General features: G+C 37.1%; 2 protein-coding genes across 5 annotated transcripts; one reads left to right on the top strand and one right to left on the bottom strand.

The window, feature by feature from the left end:
• Window positions 1–463: 463 nt before the first annotated feature.
• Window positions 464–11,641, bottom strand: CMC2 (C-X9-C motif containing 2). 3 transcript variants are annotated; one of them, XM_085071476.1, is made up of 4 exons: window positions 11,536–11,641; window positions 5,151–5,286; window positions 2,631–2,702; window positions 464–729 (listed from the first exon to the last, which is right to left on the bottom strand). In XM_085071476.1, exons 2-4 carry the CDS (start codon window positions 5,229–5,231, stop codon window positions 655–657), a joined length of 228 nt encoding a protein of 75 aa, XP_084927602.1. In that variant the 5' UTR covers window positions 5,232–5,286; window positions 11,536–11,641; the 3' UTR covers window positions 464–654. The 3 variants fall into 3 exon arrangements, with proteins under 3 accessions (XP_084927602.1, XP_084927604.1, XP_084927603.1); XM_085071478.1 differs by lacking the exon at window positions 11,536–11,641 and adding an exon at window positions 11,484–11,504; XM_085071477.1 differs by lacking the exon at window positions 11,536–11,641 and adding an exon at window positions 11,164–11,282.
• On the top strand, window positions 11,604–19,269 carry CENPN (centromere protein N). Of its 2 annotated transcripts, none has more exons than XM_085071474.1 (11): window positions 11,604–11,893; window positions 12,435–12,624; window positions 13,731–13,776; window positions 14,336–14,392; window positions 14,815–14,891; window positions 15,934–16,110; window positions 16,768–16,869; window positions 17,438–17,495; window positions 17,906–18,018; window positions 18,627–18,750; window positions 19,055–19,269. In XM_085071474.1, exons 2-11 carry the CDS (start codon window positions 12,454–12,456, stop codon window positions 19,168–19,170), a joined length of 1,041 nt encoding a protein of 346 aa, XP_084927600.1. In that variant the 5' UTR covers window positions 11,604–11,893; window positions 12,435–12,453; the 3' UTR covers window positions 19,171–19,269. The 2 variants fall into 2 exon arrangements, with proteins under 2 accessions (XP_084927600.1, XP_084927601.1); XM_085071475.1 differs by having other exon boundaries at window positions 11,604–11,931.
• The last annotated feature ends 1,833 nt before the right edge of the window (window positions 19,270–21,102 follow it).

Below are 21,102 nucleotides of genomic sequence, written 5' to 3'. Positions count from 1 at the left end.
AAATTGTCCTACAACAGTCTACACTGTACATATGGTTGGCAGGGAGGATTTGTAATCTTCTCAGCTGAAGACAGTAGCTTCATCCTTTTAGCTCCAATAAAAATACTAGAACTCCAGTTATTCCTTGATAGGCAATTTCCAATTTCAAGCCACATCTGTTTAAAATTTCTTTTTCCTAATCCACTTAAGAAGTGTTATCATAACACTACAAAAGTGACGAAAAATGTAATTTAGTGTTTTGCAATGAAAAACAAACAAAAAACCCCTATGAAACCCAAGATATGAAAGAAACTGCTAAGCATAAGGAAATAAATGGAACTCAGTACAAAGTGGGGAACACAGCAGCCTTGAATACATAGTACTTCACACACACCAATTCCTCATTACTTAACAATCATAAAACTGCACCAGAACAAAGATTTCCCACTGTAGTTTTCTTTTAGAGGTCAAAAACTAAGTTAGGTTGTGAGTGATCTATTATATTTATTTTTTTCACATTGTTTGCCTAGTTGGGAATGAATATATATTTAGATGCATTTATTTTGTCACCATTTCACAAACCAGAGGCTGGACATTGGTGATGAAACATGAGTATCCTGTCAACTTCCAAGTGAATGTCCCCCTGGAGCTGCAGCTGTCCAGCTACAGCACAGCTCACTTCTCTGAGGCTTTGTGAGCATTAATTATCCTCTGTCGTTTTTCCCGGTTTCTGATCCTGTTTTGTTCATACTGGAAGACAGATAAGGAAATTAATAGATCAGCTGTTATCATTAAACAGATATGTCATATTTAAAACTGTAGAGAGCATTTTTTAGCCAGGAACAGAAACAATATATTTGACTGATGCATTAGAAATACAGCTCTTGTACAGGTTCATTTTTACTTTGAAATTAACATTTATTCCATTAAAATACAGGTTTCTAAGTTTGAAGTTATTAAGCTAAGGAGTATTAGAACATTCTAATAAAGAAGATTCAGTTAATCTTAAGGAGGAACTTAATTATAATTATACAGTGATCTAATGCATGACAGCTACACTTCACACAAGAACTAGGAAAAAAAGTTGCACTGATGCTATTCTAGAGCACAGGTCAGACTCTTTTCCTTTTACAAGATACTGATTAATGTGTGTCTGCCTTCTGAAACATGAATTTGTCATCACAGACTTGGTCTATTTTTGATCCTGGTCATTAATTATACTCACAGATAAAGCAAGATACCAAGATGAAAGGAACAAAGGCAAATTTGGATTGAATGAGGGTAAGGCATGTGGGGATTTTTAATGGTTTAAACAAGAACCACAACAGAGGCAAAACTCCAGTGTAAAATGGAATCAAGAAAGCCTTCACAGTCAAGATACACGTGTAAGACCACCATGCTTTCAAGTATGTCCCTGCACTAGCAGAGGCTTGAAGAGCCCTTCTTTCATTGCAACCAAAAAGGAAACATTTTCAAGGTTCAAATAAATGAAAAATTAAAAATCAATGCGTCATTTGATATTCATTTCATGAGAAGCAAATTATTCTTGTCCTTAGGTTAGAGCATGTATTTGTTCAATTTTTTAATAATTGGTATCAAGAATAAAACCCAAGTAAGCCACAAATATTCAATTCTCTATATAATGTAATAAACTACTAAAGGAATTGATTTTGGAAAGGATTTGCAGTTTTTCATCCATTATACTGATTGGTCTATAACTGAAATAATGACCCAAAACATTACTTAACATTTACAAAATGCTTAACTTTTTCCCTTGCCAATATTTAATTTTTCAATAACCCATCCATGTTTTTATGTAGAATGAGAACAATGGATCTTTAAAAGCTGTATCTGTAGCTATTCAATGTTTGTGAACAACCTTTCAGGGGCTTCCTAGTAATAGCATATCAATACAGGCACATTTTAAGAAGGCAGACAAATATAATCATCAAGAACTCCTTTAATGTAAAGGCTTCAATGGAAGAAAAAATAAGAATAGTAAGATTATGTGGAAAGAAACTTCTTAGTATGGTGAAATCCATGTCAAAATTAGAAAGTACAATTTCAAGTTAAGGTGTGTGAAATGTTCATTTATATGTTCTGCCTTGTAGGCACAACCACCATAAATATAAAGAACAGTTGACATTCTTCTGAAAATGTGCCTCTTAAGACAGTTAATCCCCTTAAACTCCTATAGTCTTCATTCCTTCATATCTGCAGATGTAGTACAGCAATATTTTCATTTAGGGCCTAACTCAGCAACTCATTAAGTAGTTTCAGTCAGTATAACTGACTTCAGCTATTGCTCATGCAGAAGTGACCATTACTGCTTTCTATATAATTCTGTGCAAATACCACTACTAAAAAAAAATAAGAAAAAATTCAGAAGCAATCTGTGAAGTGTCAGTTCCTATCTGCAATATTTGTTTCATTAAAATGTGTTTGCCAATTTTTGTATATCAAAAAATACACCACGCCATTTGCTAATGCCAGATTTTACTTGACAAATTTATCAAAAAAGTTTAAATTTGGTCTCAAGTGCCCACACCAATGTGCTTACATTTATTGATTTGTACTACTTAGTAAAAAGCAGCTCTAGTTCTCTCCCATTTTTTATTAAGGATTTAACTCACAATAAATTTATTGCTTACCTCTTTTTTTAAGCACTTCCGCATCTCACGGTCAATATCATTGCAATGGCCAAAAAACTTCAAAACATTGTGCTGATGAGTTAAGGAGAAAAAAAAATTACAATTCAAAGGTTTCTTCCTCTCAAGTTTTAAATTTATTTCAATTCATTTGCGTTTTTCAACATATTCTGGTCTTCTTTTCCTTTCCCTTTTTTCTGAAAAATTGTGTTTGGTAACTTTCTTCCCCAAGTAGGTAGAAGTTCGAGCTATTCCTGAAGCTCACTTGAGCCACCCCTGCCTTGCTGAAGTTGAAAGTACTCACCATGTTGTTAACCAGACTGAAGGAGGACACCTAAGCTGAAGCTGTTGTCCAAATGCAGAACATGCATTTTGTTGATCTACAAGTCAGTCTCACAACTCTCCCTCACAGTAGTTTAAATAATGCACAAAAAATAAATATTCTGTATTCCAGGCTAAGATACAGAGGCAGTGTCATCCCTGCATTAGTTTTCATTATTTCTTCTTGACCTACAAAGGCAAAGGATTCACTGCTCCATTATCCCAGCTACACGAAGACTGTGGTGTTGGTCCAGAAGATGCAGACACTAGGCTTAACTGACTGGAATGTTAGAACCAGCATAAAAAATTTCTCAGGATCTTGAGGTTAATAAATAAGATGCATTTCCCATCTTTATGGCACAGCTCATCTGTGGGCATTATGCACATTTAAGTGTTCCTTAGTTTCTGAAAAACTGCAGTCCTTGTCCTTATGAGGGCTCTCCCCAGCTAACATGATGATATTCACCATAAAAATCTCTCCTCTTAGCCCAGATTTCCATAACCAGTTCCATAATATCAGCTATTAAACCACTCTCAGAATGCATGGTTTTGGAAGGACTGCTTTTTCAGGGGAATGCTTGCTGCCATGCCACAGAATCTCACAGCAGAACCTGGCAGCAGAGCATCCAAGTGATTTAGAAGACCTGAAAGAGTGGGAGTTTTAGATATTTGCAGCTACACAATCAATGGAAACAACTCAGCCAATCTTGTAGAGAACTAATGAATTTAAATAAAAGAGACCACAAAGAACAAAACAGATGAGAATGAAGTCACTTCCATATTTCAGAGGGAAACCTATGTGCATTTCCATAGCTGACCAGCAGCTTGGGTAGATTTACACAAGTGACACAGGAAGACTATTAAAGACTCAAGCAATGAACAAGACCTCAGCCAACAGAACACAACTGGAAGTAGGAGAGGGTTAATAAAGTTTATGACAAACACTTAACTATAGCAGTGCTATAATTAGCTTGTTTATACCTCTGTGGTGAATAAAGGGCATCAGATGACTCTGAAGAAGTTGCATGGAATAAATGGTCACTTTACTGCACACTGATCTTGCTTTTACATTTTCATTTCAGCTAATACAGATTTAATTTTGTATTCTACTCCTACACCTGCATGTTAAATTTCAAGGTGAACACTCACATTTCAAGCTAACTCGACTCTGAGTAGTGCATACAATGGGTTTAATCTATGTTTATTTAGCCAGATTCCTAAAATGTCAAATTCTTGGCTGAGATTATGAGGGGGAAAAAGAATCAGTTTCTCAGAAATAGCTATTTCACCTATTACAGTCATACAACTGCAAGACAATATACATTTCTTTGAGCTGCTACCTATAAAATTTAGTCTATTTATAGCACATATTTGGCACCAGAGTGGAGTTATTAAAATAAAAAGTGACATCAAATAGCAATGCCATTAACCTCTCCTCATTAGATACAAAACTTGATAGACAGGGCAGGTTCTAGATTAAGGATAAAGTAAATCAAATTGACTGTTGTGAAAATGGATACCCAATTAAAAAAATAATCCTCTTCATCTCTCAGGAGTGGTGATTGAAACTGTAGATGAAGATTCTGAGGACATTTTGGCATTATAAAAAAACAGCAAGTAGTCACCAATAACTCATTAAGATCACCGACTTCAGATTTCAGTGACTTCAATTTAAAAATATTTCAGTACATCCCCCTTGAATTTCAAATGAAAAGGTATTGCTCCCTTTCAACTGAGTGTGAAAGAAGTTCTCCTCACCCCTTCTGTTCTGAGACTGCCAGCACAAATATCCTCTCCCAGCTGAGCACAAGAACTGACAAAAGTAATTCCTCTTCATGTAAAGATCAACTTCAAACAAAACCAAGAGAATATAATTCTGTGCATGACTATTATTGCTGCTCCTAGTCCCTTCATAAGTCAGATTGACAATAGATTCCTTTGTATCACTTGCTGCCAAGGAGTTCAAGTGCGCCTTTTAGTTCCAGAAAATTTTAAGGTATGTTGTATTTCCTAAATAAATCACTGGCAAGATTTTACATTCAGTCATCAGATACCTCTTCAGTGAAAACACACCAGCTATATTTCATGCCTGTTCTGCCTAGAGGAGGGTTTTCTCTTCATGATCATATAATACCATCACTAATTTATCTGACACTCATTTCCCCAACCCACCCACTCTTTTCTCTGCTCAACACTCCTTACCTCCTTGTGACACTTCTTGAGCATACTGATAATTAGGTTACACTCTTCAGTGTGCAGATGAGGAGACAGGTCTGGATGCATCTTTAGTTAGGGATGATTTAGTAGCACAAGGACAAGAATCTGAGAAAATTTCCACCTGCCAACATTAAAATAGTGTAACTAGCAAGTCTGATTTAACACGTAAGATATTATCACTGTGTCATTTTAACAAAAAATATTTGAGATCAAAATGCACCTTAATGTGTAGAATTTATATTACACAGTTACAGTCATTAAACCCAGCACATGTCTGATCTTCTATACAACCCAAAGGTTAAGTCAACTAGGAGTTCATAATCTTGGCTATCATGGACATAAGCATGCAGCTGGGATTTTAATTTTCAGGGACTCTCTAGCAGCATTAATCTTTCTTGAACTCCAGATTATCTTTTCACTTTCCTACTTCAATTTTCTGCTTTCTTACTTTAAAAGAGAAGTGTGTGTGATTTTCTTTCTACCTTCTACAAAGATTACATTACTTCATTACAGCACTCTGAGAACTGGCACGTTTTTTAGTTATCTAGACACTTTTTAACAAATCCTAATCCAAACATTGATGATGCTTTAAAAACCAGTACTTGATCACTTCATTCAAACAGTAATAATTTTTTTTTTAAATCACTCAGAATTGAAATGTCCCTTCTTGCAATTCCACATTGCTGCCTCTTGCTCTTTCACTGAGCTCCTTTGAAAAGCAAACGGATTGGTCTTCTGCATGAATTCCCCACTATGTCAGACACTGGACAAAGCAGTTAGGTTTCCCTTGAGTCTTCTCTTTGGAACACTAAAGGACCCCCACATCCTTTCCTTCAGGGTTCTGTGGGGACGGAGCAAGTTCTTTGGTTGAAATTGGTTGAAAGCATCCTATGACAGTGGCTGAAAGAAGATATCTTTGTTGATGAAGATCACTTCACCAGGGAGGGGAGGAGAAAGGTCCAGTTCATACCAGGAAAAATGGGCTCATCTTGGCAAAATTTAATTTTTATGGCCCATTCTGTCAATGAATTAAAGATGCCTGTTTGTTTGTTTACTTAGTATTTTGTCATTCCCCCTTCTCCCAAAGGGATCACCTTTCCACCTGCAATACATCAAACACCTCTACAACTTGTACTAAGCAGCCATCACTGTCTTAACACTCCTGCTAGACAAACTGAACAAATATGAGTAACCAGTGGTCAGATTTTACAATTACAAAATCCCCAAATTCAGCTGCAGTGCTGACAGCTATAATCTACACTGCTATTCCTAGAATGCTCAAGGAATATATTCAGCTTAAAGAGGCACATACACTTATATACCCAGTACTTCCCATCATGTGTTCAGCTTACCAAGAGTTAGATTCCCATAAGCAAACTAAATTTTAAAAATCCAAACATTTAAAAGCCTCTTGAGAACCATGAGAATATGTTCCACATAGTGTTGCAAACACACCTAATGATTAGGTGTAATATTAGATTTCCATGCTAACTGGAAATCTAATATTACACTACACTTACTCTTAGCACAGAACTTGTTGGAATCTGTACAAGTTGCTTAAGCATTCTTTTCAACAAATTAACACATGAACCTTTAGAAATATGACAGCAGGAGCACAGCTGTAACAGCAAAGTGATTAAGAACCCTGCTGTGTTATTGCCACCAGCTTTTGATTGCATGCCACACAAAGTCAGTATGTTTTAAATTTATCAGTAGAGCTTTTTTGATAGCTCTGGAGTTAGCATTCCCCTGAGAGGGTGACCTGCTCAATGGCTGTGTGTTACTTTAACATGGGTGAACCCAGATGATTATTAAACCTCTTCATCATTCAGCCTCTGCCTGCACTTCCTAAAACTGTCAGCAGAGCTGGCAGTCTCAGGAGAAAGCAAGAGCAGTGTCCTAATGAAACAGGAAATGCAGATCAGCACAGGCCAGAAAGTCAAATGGAGCACTTCAAGGAAAGAGCTGTTATTTCTAAACTAAGATTAGTAATCACAGGCATTGTTTACAAAATTATTCTCAGATCATGGATGAAAGCCACCAGTTCCACAAACAGAGGTGATAGTGTGCTTCATCAATTAAAATCCTTCTAACAACTCCAACAGGTTTTCCAATGGCACCTCTTGTAGGATAGATGCTACAAATCAAAGATCCTAACTGCCTCACCAGTTCATCCATCAGTACTCCTGAAATTTTCAACTAACATTCAGTATTGGAATGTTTCAAGTTCAATTAATAGCACTCAGTTCATGTAGGCTACAATGGACTAAGTAACAAAACATCTTTCTGTGCTCTTAGGAGCCTTCAAGCACTTCTGAAGTTATGATGGAGCAGTGTTATCAGTGCTCAGTGTTAAACTGATGTTTAGAAATGACAGATTAGACAGTGATCTATAAATCAGAGAAGGCTAAAATCTTTTTGTTGGAAGGGAATGACTGATAGAAAAAAAGGAGTTCCAAGAGAAACAACAATATGTGTGAAGAAATTATATTGGTTTCTACAGTTTCTTTTTAATAACATTCTAATGAAAAATAAGAATTGCAAGTTGCCATCTTACCAGAATTTAAGTCCAAATGGACAGAATTTTATATAGGTGGTAGCTCATAAGGAACTGAAGTATAAAAGAACACTGGGAAAACAAACCCAAAAAAAAAATCACAGGAGAAAATTCTGAATAAGTAATATAAAATTTATGTATAAGAAATACTAACAGTGAAGTAAAAGAACAATATTTAGAAAGTACAGGATTGCTTTAGGACTGCAAAATGCTAAGCAAATGTTAATATCTCAAGTGAATATTTGGAGAGAAGTATTGAAATTATTTTTTTACATAATGGCACAGACACATTTCACTGGTTTGCACAGAAATGTTCTACCCTTTAATGTGTTTGATATGAGATTCCAAATTCATTGTTGTTTTTTCTTCCTTGTTAAAACTATCATTACATAAGTATCTCAATGATTTGGTTAAAATACCTTAAAAATGCAAATTTCTATAAACTATTAGCCTCTGAAGGTAGAAGACATGGATAAAGATAATTAATCTTTCAACTTCCTAAATCAGTTTCTAAATCTATGCTATTCTTCAGGGAAAAAGAATAATTAAGAAATTGTCTCATTCCAGTATCATATTCTGTCTGCTTTCTCTTAAAGTAGGGAAAATAGAGGATATTCTAGCTTTTTGGTTTCCAACACAAACCAGACATTTTTAAAAAATCAAAAGCCTAAAGCTGGAAATTCTCTGATAATGATACCCAACTTATAATACTAATATTTCTGCTTAAAAACATAATGAGATAATTCCTTGTGTAAGCAATCTTGGACACTTAAACATATCACATTTCCTAATAGCAATCAACATATAAATTATCAAGATGCAATACACCTCCCTAATCTGAAAATTGATCTATACATGTGTTCAATGCATTAAATATTTAATATTAATTGCAAAAGGAGACTACAGAATTCAAATAAAACTGCAGACACCTAGGAAGGTTGACACAAAAGAGCAGGTAAGAACACTGTAGGCATTTCATTCACACTCCTGTTTGACACCAACATTTAGTATAAAGTGCTCATTTCTCTCCACGTGCCAATTTCTCTTCCTGACCTCTTTATGGAAAAATGCAGCAAAAGGACCCAACTGTGAGGAGAAACAAAGGGTTTGGTACATTCCCACTTCTTCCCAAAATGAGGTACAAGGTCAGCATGTCAGGAATCCAGCAAAGTTCCTTTCCTTTCTCAGAATCTCCCATAAATATGAACTAACTAATTCCCTGATGCAGAAGGAAAACTAAATTAGGTTCCTTTAGTTTTGCTGATTAGCGTAATGCTTAATATTTCCAAGCTGGAGGGACAATGAAAGGAAGGTTTAAATCTAGGTAATTGTTTCCATAAGATGCTTTTTCCATATTTAATTAAAACATGTTAGAAGACGACTTTCTTAACAGAGTTTTACTGTTTTTTCCATTTGAAAAGAACACAATCATCTTTTTTTCAGCTGTCTAAAGTCAATGGTAAACCCCAAACCACCTGAATTCCCATACTGTTCAGAAAAATGACCTCTTTAAGGCAAAATGCAAATCCTTGTTTAGCAACCCCGATGATAAAAAATTACATCTGAGCACCTACATTGCTAATGATGAAGTTCCTAAACCAGAAACACAGAAATTTGCTTCCCACGGTGCCACAGAACATGAAGATTTGCTGCAAACACTCAAGGAACACCCACAAGGCGGCAGCAGGACGATGCAAACCTGAACAGGGACTCACAGCAGGGAGGGCAAACAAACCTGAGATTCCTCTAAAGCCACTCTATTCTCCATGTTTAACATTTACTTTTGCATTTAATGTCTCTGCCGAACTTGAGTAAGACAAAACATCTGGAGTTTCACATTCTCAGTTACACAGTATTGTTCTGTTTTGTGTTTGGAAAAATATATTTACAATCCAAACAACTCTTTGTTTACTCAAATCCTTTGTTTTCTCTAAAATTGTACAAGTTTTTAGTATTAAAAAAAGGATTCAGCTCCACACCTAACAGGCTGGTGTTACCTCAAGGTATCATTCATGCCACTTCAGCAGAACTCCTATATTCCTAGTGTTATCTTTCACACACAAAGAATTTTGACAATAGCTTTGAATAGTGATCAGTGAAATGAGAAATCACAGTTGATGCACACCATTTCAAACCCCAAGGGAACTCAAAACTCAGGACTTTGTTTCTACCTTTCAATAATATCGTTAACATCTTCCAGACCAAGATATTACAGTGTCACTATATGCTGCTGTCCTTAAGGCTGTGAGAGTGTCCTTAAGGTACATTGAGAATGACCCCAAACTTTTCAGCATCTCCAAGAAATTTAAAAATCACTTTAATAAACCAAGATTAGCTAAATCTTACAAAATTTACTTATGACCTCTTCAATTTCGGTCTCTAAAACTATGCACTGGTTTTCCAACATTACTTAGAGTAAAGGGAAATAATTTAGAAACATACCTATGAAGACAAGTAAGGAAACAGAAGAAGGGTCAATTATGTCTACTGCTAGATCTTTTTTAATTATGTAAAATGCACTTACTTTCCCTGAACCTAAAGAACAATAATTTTTTAAATGTTCATAAATAAGATTCATACTGATTTTACCTTTTTCCATCACCACCTTCTGCCAACACTTCAACATCCCTCACAGCAGCAGAATGAGCTCACCTGCTACTTTTAGTAGTAAAATTACCTGATAAAACTACATCATACCTGATTTCACACTTAGCAAATCAAGTTAAGAAGGTGTTAGTCCTACGGAACAGAGCAGGTTGAACACCAACTTGAATACTAATTTCTACAATTTTATTTAAGGCTGAAATAGGTGATCGAGTAAAACACGACAAAATATTTTCACTTTCTGGCAATTATTTAAGGTCATATTCATACAAGAAACATCAGAAAAGTTTCGGGACAATTCGTGGGATATTTTTATTGTAACATACAGCCAGTATCACTGCACAGTACAACACTGTATCACAGATTACTGAAGGAGCCTCTTCCTATTCCTACTACGCCTATGAAGACAAGAATATACAGTTAAGAATAGCAAGATCCAGACAGCATAAAACTAAAGCACTGTCTAGTGGAAGGAGATGATGTTTAAGGTGCCCTCCAACCCAAGCTATTCTACGATTACATAAAGACAAGGTGCTGTCACCGAGTTCCTGTTTTGCCAGCTGCAACCACCAGCCCAGGCTTCATTCCATCTCATCTCTACTTCACTAATTTCCCAAATAAGAAGACTCTAAACCCAGCAGAATCTTCTAGCTTACTGTAAAACAACTTCTCCCTTCAGAGAGAAAGGGAGCGAGAGGATCATATTTCCATGTTGGAAAAGCCAGGCTCTGGCAGCTCTGACAGCCAGATCCCGTGACGAAAGGCAGGTGGAGCTGCGCAGAGAGTAAACATTGGTTAGTAACTCGGTTCTGCCATGAGCTGAGGGGCTTGGGACACCTGCTGTCACCGCGGTAAGACAGGGGGTCCCGCTGAACGAACCCGCACCGTCCGCAGCTCCTCACTGCTCCCGGCAGGCCCTAAACAACCGACGGGACGCACAGACACAGGAAAGCACCTTACGGCAGCCACACCGGAGAGACCCCGATCGCGCTCAGAACTGCCCTTCCCAGCCCTCCGGCAGCTCCGCAGGACGATGCGCGGGGAGCGGAGGGTCCCACAATCCGCACCCAAGCTCGGCGCGGCTCGGCATAGCCCCCCAAACCAGGCGGTGGGAAGGGAGGAAGGCGGTAGGACGAGGGGGGTGTTTTCCCACACACCCTGAAGGTTTCCCTTTCCCGCCGGCTGTGCTCAAGGCCTCCCCTCACTCACCCCGAGCGGGGCGCGCGGTGACTCGCGCGGTGACTCCAGCGGCCCGGCCGGAAGCCACCTCAGAGTGAACAGCGCGCACCGCGCCTGCGCCGCGGAGGGGCGGGGCTGCGGGCGGGCAGCCCTGTGATTGGGCAGCCGGGGCACGGCGCGGGGTCTGATTGGTCGGTTCGAAAGGCGGGCGATGCGAGGCGGCAGCGGCGGGAGGCGAGCGGGCCGGGCCGGGCCGGGGGCGCTCGGTAAGGGGGCTGTGCGCGCCGGGCCCGCTGTGTGAGGGCCCCGGACACTCCTCGGACCGCACAGACAGCCACAGCCCTGGGCGGGAGCCAGGGCACCATCCCTCTGCACGCACCGGGCCTCGGTCAGTAAGGGAAGCTTCTGAGGGCGTGAAGTCACTTGGTGCGTTCCGCGGGGGAAGTGGAGATTGAGGGGGGAAAACATCGCGGTGTACGAGTGTCTCGTGAGGGGAAGTAGCGCTGATCTGTGACCACCAGTGACAGGAGCCCGGGGAATGACATGAAGCTGTGCCAGAGAAGTTTTAGACTGCATGTCAGGAGAAGGTTTTTCACCCGGAGGGGGAAGTTGGGCACTGGGACAGGGCAGTGGTCACAGCACCAAACCCGACAGAGCTCAGTGAGTGTTTGGACAACACTCTTGGGCACTCGGGGGAATTCTTGGGGTGTCTGTACAGGGCGGGGAGTTGGACTCCTTGTGGATCCTTTCCAACTCGGGATATTCTATGATTCGGTGGCTCTATGTAAGTTATTGCATGTGTTTTAATTTGTCTAAATCTGTGGTAGTACTGCACTTTGACATCAATGTCAGCCAGTCTGTACACCTTCGAAGGGATCAAGTCCCCTGAGCCTGCCTGTGTCTTGGTCTTATCATCTTTACCCTTTCAGCTTTGCAGGTGGTTCCATCATGGATGAAACTGTGGCTGAGTACATCCGAAGAACTGTGCTCAAAATCCCAAAGGATGAAATCAAGACGATGCTGCAGAAATGGGGCTTTCTCTCTGAGGCACAGCTGCAGAGTCTAAATTTCCATCAGATGAAGGACAACATTTCTCAAGAAGTTGTTCAACTCTGTGAGGTATATCCTCTCCTTCAGAAATTGTTGGTGACATATAGGATGCATGTAGCAGCATCACCCAAAACAAACAAATAAACAAACAAACAAAATTAACTTTTGGCCACAACACAGCCCCAAATGGCAGTTTGTGGTCTGGGCAATGTAAAGCTGAGCTGATAACACCATGGATTTTGTCTGATTTATAGGAGTGTAGAATGGACCCATACTAAGTAGGAAATACATGTTTTGAGCTCTAAGTTACACAAGGTAGATAAAAGCTCAGTGTGTTAAACCTTTAAAAATGGGTGTATTTCTAAATTGTAAAATGAAGGCATTGATTGAGATGTCAACTCATTACATAGTCCTGATTTAAAGCTATTTAGTGTGGGTAATGATAGCCCTAGGTTATATCTTCTTTATAAAGAAAAATTTCCTTGGCCAGAACTACTTCTATTCAGCATGCTCGAAGCAAAAAAATTATCTGCTCTAACTCTGGTTTTGGTGTACCAGGAGTCTATATATAATATCATAACCCAGATAGATACAGTTATTACTGATGCATCTTGAATTCTGTAGCTTTTGGTATGATTCCCTTTGAATTTCATACCGAAAGATTACTTACCTGGAGTGTGGATCAAACTACAGGAAAGAAACTCTTAAGTTATCCTCATAAGATAGCAATTGTCATATTTTAAAATAGCATTTTTTTCTGAAACACTTGTATCTGTAACAAACTGTGTCATGCAGTTTCTTAAAAATCTTTTCATGCTGTAAAGGTTAAATAAGGAGTAACTAATTATCTTAAAACTCCTGACAGTGAAATACTAGTCAGTGTTGCATTATGTAACAGATACCTATTAATTTTCTTTCTAATTACTTGTACATCATGCTATAAAGACAGTGTTCATCTTGCTGCCTCTGCAGAGGAACACTTAAACCTTACTGAAACAATTTGCATTACTGATTTCTCAAAACCTGGGATCAGGTGTGCCTTTAAGGAGGGTCTGTGGGCTGTGGATTTCAATGAAATGTCATTTAAACTACCAATAATGAGATTTTTTGCTTGCTAAACAGTGTGATTGACCATTCTGGACCTGCAGCTTACCATGCACTGTTGTTCTTTCTAGGAAAATTCTGCAGACATAAAGCAAGCAGCTCTCCTAGACATAATTTGTAAGTAAAAAGTGAATTTAAATGAAATTTCTTTTTTCTAAGTAAGTTGATAATGCACTTAATTACCTAGTGATTACCCTAGTGTGGTGCAGATGCATTTGGGGTTAAGCACATCACATTTTATATTAATCTTATAGGATGTGACCTCCTTTACAAAAAGCTCAAAATCAACAAAAGCACATAAATCTTAAATATAATATTAATTCACAACTTAATTATACAACAGTTTAAATCTCAAGGGTTCTTCTAACAGTCTACACATTTTATGTTTGAGTTTTGGTCAGTTTAGGTTAAACTCTTCCTTAAACATTGAACCCCAGGGATGCCCTTTATTAGCTGCTCAGTAAATAACAAAAGAACTTTACATCTCTTTTAAGAAAAGAACTATTTTGCTTTTGTGTTTACTATGAGTGGTAGTTTAAAAATGTTAATAAATTATATTGCATTATCAGAAGTAATATTTTTTTAAGTAACCTCTCCATAAAAGTATTGTAAATTTGGTCGTTTAATTACTGTTTGATAATACACTATGTCATTGAGCAATTCCTATTTTTCTCAGACAACCACATCTACCAAAACAAAAGAATGTGGAGTGTTTACCAGATGAAAAAATCAGGTAAAATGTCTTTCCTTGCTGTGATCCTACAATTACCAGCAACTTAGTGCTGTGCTGCCTCATATCCTACATTTTAAACACAAATGTAGTCACATGTGGATTTTTTCTGTAGAGATATTTTTAACATTTTACTGCAGCCTAGTATGAATTTTTCCATGGAGATTATAATTAATGTTTTTAGAATACTTTTCATTAACTTCTCAAGCAATTATTAGACATTAGTAACTACTAATTAAATGTTAACCTTTTCTGTGCATAGCAATAACAAGGGTCAGAATTAACATACAGCTTTTTGTATAAGGTTATGTAACATCAGCTTTTTCTGCTTAATTTTGTTCCAGCAAAACTAAAAACATCTCTAAAATACTTCTTGTACACACAAATCTTATTTCTGGTTGGGTTTTTTTTGTCTCATATAACAGGAGAAGAATTGGAATATTTTGACATAACAGATTTCAAGAAAAAATTTAAAGGAAGACTTCGGTCAGCCTTGAAAAATGTAAGAATAAGTACATTCTAAATTTGCTTCACAGCTCTGGTGTCAATATGTTGTTTTCATAATTTTCCTTACAGTTTAAGTCAAAAATTAAATGGAGTTATTAATTTGGGAATGATAGGAGCTGCATGTGAAATAGGAAAAATACACTGCAAATCTGTTTTAGCAACTTTGCAATTATGCTGGAAGGAAATAAAATGTAAGTTTGTCTTAAAATGTGACTGGCTTCAAGAAAGGCAGCATGTTCATGATTTTCTTATCAAATCTTTGCCCAATTGGCAGGAGCCTTTACTTGCTTTACCTCACCAGCTTCATTTGGGCAAAATAATAGAAAATGCCTCTGGCTGATTACCTGTGTCACTCCTTGACACCCAGCAGGTTCCTACTGACAACAGGAGAGGAAAACAAATACAAATCACACTCATAGCCAATCAGCTGCAGTTCACACCACCCTCTTATATTAAAGTTTTGTCTTTTTTTTGGATTGTTTTGGGGTTTTTTCAAGTCACCCTACTTGAGTCAAGGTAAAAAGAAGTAAACAAGGAGCAAATCAACAAGAATAAGAAAGGGAATATTCAGACTTTTGATTGTGTATTTTTGGGCAGTGATAAATATTATATTCAGGTCACAGGTTGATCAAAAGTTGAGTTTCTCAAAAAATGGACATATTGGAATTATTGCCACTAGCCCTCCTTCTAAACAGACATCTTTGTGAGTTGTTGTTTTCCCTAAAGAGAAATCAGTGCTTTAGTAATAAGCAATTTTCTGTTTTCAACCTTCAGAGGAAAATGTATATTGACAGGAAGAAAAGCAATATTAGAGTTTGAAAGGTGATTTTTCTTTTTATCCCAGTTTGTGAGGTTATTGTTTCTCTGTGGAAATTTTATTTAAGTACAATCCTTATGATACTAGTGGTTTTTTTTTCTTGTTCAAGCAGTGGTACTAAATTGTGTTTGGGTCTTGTGAACACAGATGTTAAGAGATAACAAAATCTTCATGGACACCTAAATGTGTTGGTAAATCAAAGCTTTTCTTTTCCTATCAGGTCACCATCACCTTTAAGGAATATGAGGATAATGCAATCTGGATTAGAGTTGCCTGGGGAACACCGTATAAAAAACCAAACCAATACAAACCCAGCTATGTTGTGTATCATTCACAGACTCCCTATGTCTTCATTTCTGCCTCGGTGCTGAAGAGCACCTTGCCTCTGCTGTGTCAGGTACAGAATAAAACTGCTCAGGCCCTGACTTCACCACAGCCATATAGAGCTATAGCTGGGTTAGCTTTTAAGAGAATGAGTAAAGATTCCTCACCTAATATAATTTGCTAAACTACTTTTTTTTTTTTTTTTTCCATGGCTCTTGATAAAAATTGGGCAAACCCCAAATCTTTGGATGGGTGCATTGTGAATAAATTCAGTTTATTGGGATTTTTACTGCTCCTGAATTTAATCTCTTCAACAAATCTTGGGCAGTATTCTGTTAAATTGTCTCATGGAAGTGAGAGCTCATCGGGGAATGCTGTTCACTTCTGTTAACTTGTGATCAGCTTTGCTAGTCTTTTTTCCTCTATTTGCAAATTTCCTCAAATTTCTGTACTCATAATTCAAATATTTTATGTTTCTGTTTGTTTATTTTTCAGCTGATAAGACTTGGGACTTAGCTTGTTAATACTGTGAATGCTTTTAAATATAAATCTGAGCTTAATAACAATCTCTGCAACATTTTTTCAGCTATGAAAATCTTGCTGGTTAAAGGGCATTTGCTTACCTTGAAACAAAAACATCACAATGTCTAGAAATACTATGTTTTGTACATATTACAAACACAGTGATGATTAAGACTGATGTTAAAACAATTTCAATTTTTATTTAAAGGCCCTGATTGTTGCTTCCAATTACCATGACATCCGTGAAATGGAGCTTCGAAGTCATTCTTTAAACTCCCTTAAAGATATTGTGTTTAAGAGATATAGCCAGGTGAGCCACTTCATAAGTAAATCCTAAGATAAGTCTTGCTTTTTGTTTCAGGCCTAGTTCTCACCCCCTAGAAAGGGGGAAAATTCACCTTTTCCAAGAGACCATCAAGTTAAAATAATATTGAACTACTGAGGTCGACAGCCTTTCACGAAGGTAACATCACAATGGGGATGTAATTATTTGGTATCCCACCTGCTCTTTATTATTGTTATTCCTGGTGGCTAAACTCAGACTAAAATTTTATGAACAACTCAATCCTAAGCTTTTTTAGCATCCTTTCATTAGGCTTCCTAGAGCCATGTGTTGAAGGCTGTTGGAATGGGTACTTAGTCTGCTCCTCCATGTAAAACTTGTAAATAGGGAAATGTTCACATATATCCTATGCCAGGCATTTTTTTTGTCAAAATTAGGTTGGCTTTCAGACATCCAATAATGGTCAAAATTTGGAAGATCATTCTTTGAGAATGAGAAATAAAAAGAAATCTATTAAAGTTATTTTCAGCTAGAGGTTCTAAAAGTAGAAGTGAACTAATCTTTTTTCCCCTTCTCTCTCTCTCTCTCCATTTAGAACTTCCAAACTTACAGTCCAAAACCTCTGCAAGGAGAGACTGTGGAACCAATAAGTGGTATGTATATTTGAAATGTAAAGGCAGTTTGAGTGTCATTACTGCTGGCTTGTGAAATGAGATTGATAAAAGGAAATGTAGATATTCTTTATTCCCATTACATTATCCATCCCTGGTGTTATAATACTGGCTGGCAGTGTGAGATGTCAGTATTTCCCATGACTGACACTGGACATGGAAACCAAAACCACTCAGTACCCAGCATCTCACATGAGCTTGTGTTTTTCTCTGGGTAAAAACTAAAAATATAAATAGTAGAGACAACTACCTTATCAAAAACACGAATGTGATCAATTCATTAAAACTATTCTTTTCAAATTTTCATTGCAATAACCTGATCAGAAGAACAGTATTGCAGCAGCTGACAATGTTGTCTTTCTGTTTTCTTTTCCCTACTCTTTCCTCTGCAGAAGATTTAAGGATAGTTCAAGAAAACAGAAATGAGAAAGAAAGAATACACAGACTGAACCGGGAAGTTTTCGGTGATGGTCCCCAACCACAACTTGAATATGCACAATATAGGGTAGGAAAAGCAACCAATTAGATTTGGGGTTTTATAATTTTAATGTAGTGGTAGTTAGATTAAATTTCAAATTTAACAAAGGTTTTTTAAACTTTAAGGAAGACATTTTCAAATAAATAAGTTATAAGTCTCTGTAAGACACAGATTTGCATTGAAATTTGGTTTTAGATTTCAGTGTTTCAGTCTTTCAGCCTTGTGAACTCAGTATTTTTACCTGTTTTTGTAATAAAGGTAGACTTAGACCAGCAGTGTGTTGGAGCATGAGAAATTAGGGTTATTTTAAGTACATGCAAAGCTCATGCTATGGATAACACCATAACTAACTTCCTGATGATTTACAGGTTTTATTGCATGAACAGATATATTGAAAATTCTAAGAGAATACTTAGTGTTTTACAGTATTACTGAACAAGCTGCTTCTTGCTTTCAGCAGAAAACTCTTTGCCACATGGTGGCACCCTCTGATTTTACAATATTCCTCCAGCTGGAATCACGTTAACATTACAAACTGGAAACAGCATTATTTAAATATTTAAATGTAATATGTAATAATATATAAATAAACACATTCATTGCTTATACTCACTGGTTAAATTTTGTGTTAACAGCTTGAGACGATGTTTAAAAGTGATCCTAAAATGGATGTTTTGGATAAAAAAGAACCATTCAGATGTTTGGTCAAGTTTTCTAGTCCACATCTTTTAGAATCACTGAAATCCTTGGCACCAGCAGGTAAGTGTTCCAACTCTATAAAATGGAGGGAAAATCCAGAGTTTTAAGTGTTTTGCTTGTATCTTGCATAAGGGAGAAACTTCTAGTTTGTTTAGAAAAAGAAACATATTAGAATAAAAATGTTACCACTTTTAACAACTTATGTCTAAAAATATAATGATTTATTGTTAGAATTACTAGTTTGTACATGGATAGTCAAGATGTGGTTTTAGTTTTAGTGGTTTAGTTTTTTGTTTCAGTTTTATAAGTTATGAAAGGTAAATAATGGTAGAGTACAGCTGTAATTATCTGTCTCTTTCTCCAGGTATGGCTGATGCACCACTTTCACCACTCCTTACATGCATACCACAAAAAGCTAGGAATTATTTTAAAATTAAAGAGAAAAAAGGTTTCAATCCAGAAAATTTTGTAAGCCCTTAGTTTAAAACTGATTCATAGAGAAATATGCAACTCATTTATTACTGATCTAAATCATCATAAGTTTAAAAAAAAAACTTATTCTTTGTTAATACCTCATTCTTTGTTAATACCTTAAAGTTATTTTCCAAATCATGACTCTTCTTTGAATTATTTTTCCATAGTTGTCTTTAACAGAAGTTAGCCCTTTTTTTGACCAATAAAAAAAGCTAATTGCAAAGTTTAAACAGAGATGGTGGTTACTTTAAATTTAAATGGGATGACTGCTCTTAACTGGATTTTTAATAGTATTTGTGAAGCTAAAGCTTAATAAAGACACAATAATAGCTGTAGCTATTCAGTTTACTATCATAGCTGTAGCTGGCTATGATATTCCAGGTGGCCTTTCATATTTTGGATGGAACACCTGCCCTGTTTGGAACAGTGAATAGTCCCATTAAATGAGTGGGGCTCCTGTCTGTGGGTCAGGTATGTTTTTATCCAAGTAGATGAAGATTGTATTCAAATACTATTGCAGGGCATAGGGGAGAATGGACTTTGGGAATATAGATGTCAGTGAGAAACTTCCATCCAGCTTTAGGAGATACTAATTCAGTTTCCAAAGTCTTTCTCACCAAGGGCAACAACCAGGAAGAAAGACTTGAAAATCTGCCTATTGCTATTAATGTCTCGTGAAAACTTATTTTGGAAGAATACAATGAAAGAGACAATATTTTCTTTTGTGGAAGGGATGTGTTTTAGAACATCTCACTATTTGATCCTTCTGTAATCCTTGTCACCATGTTGGCACTGTTTTTCTGCTTGAGGACAAAGATTATGGAATCAAGATGGCAACAGTCACTAATGCAAACAGCTTTGCATTGAAGTTCTTTAGAGTTGGTAAACGTTGGTAATTGTATGGATATTTGCTGCGTTGGTTTTTGAGATGGATTTTATCTGAAGATTCAGTTAAAATGGACAAGTGTTTATTTTTGATTCTGCTATCTGGATTTCTTTGTGTGTACTTGGTGTATGTGGAATTTCCAGTATATGTTCAATATCTCAGTATGCAGAAGCAGCTTTATTTCAATGGGTTGTATGGGCACGTTTTTGTTTCCAGACTGTAAATAAATGTGCAAATTAAGCCTTCTCATAAAAGTTTGTTTGGCCTGACTTGAAAACATTACTTATCATATACAAATATATTTTTGATTTGGTTTTCCCTATCTATAACTCACACATGAAAAGAGGTTTAGGACTATCTGCTAGTGGTTTTAGGATTTTAGGAATTTCACCTGTGTGATTTAAATGCTGATTTGACAAAATACTTAATATTAGGATTCTGGAAGAATTCCAGGTTTGGTGTGATAGACATTAAGACTTGGCTCTTAACATGTCTCGCTCATACTTTCAGGATTCAGATCCATTAAGATTCCAGCATACATTTCACTCTGTGCAACTTGTTCTCCATAATGCTCTCTCCCAAATAACCTAAATGCCTGACATGGCAATGATTTACCATAAAGGTAAAGTTCCCAAATGCTCTAGAACACTGTGAGTATCTGGCCTACTGCCTCTTGTTTCTGGGAAAGGCAGCCTCCATCCCCTTTTTAATATCCCCTTTTGGTATCTCTGATTTTTAGAGATGTTTCATCTCTAATTTACTGTAAGCTGAGTTATTCCAGGAAGTACGCAGCATTTCCAAGCAAGGAGGTGTGTATTTGTTAATTTGTCAGAAAACACAGCTGCAGCTCCTGGGTTCCCTCTTGCTGACCAGATGTCCCCATCGAGGAGGTGAGAAGGTAAGGCAAAGGGGGAATGTGGAGACTAATCTTGTCTTCCCCACTCAAGCTGGTCTCTTCCAGCAAGTTGGAAGTTTGGGGTTGGACTAGATGACCTTTGAAGGTCCCCTTCAAGCCAAACTATTCCGTGGTAATCCCAAGCAGCGGAACACAT

The sequence above is a fragment of the Lichenostomus cassidix genome, chromosome 11 (assembly GCF_008360975.1).
Source record: "Lichenostomus cassidix isolate B80296 chromosome 11, HeHo_3.0, whole genome shotgun sequence".
Classification (NCBI taxonomy): Eukaryota; Metazoa; Chordata; class Aves; order Passeriformes; family Meliphagidae; genus Lichenostomus; species Lichenostomus cassidix.
This window is presented reverse-complemented; position numbering and strand designations above follow the sequence as displayed.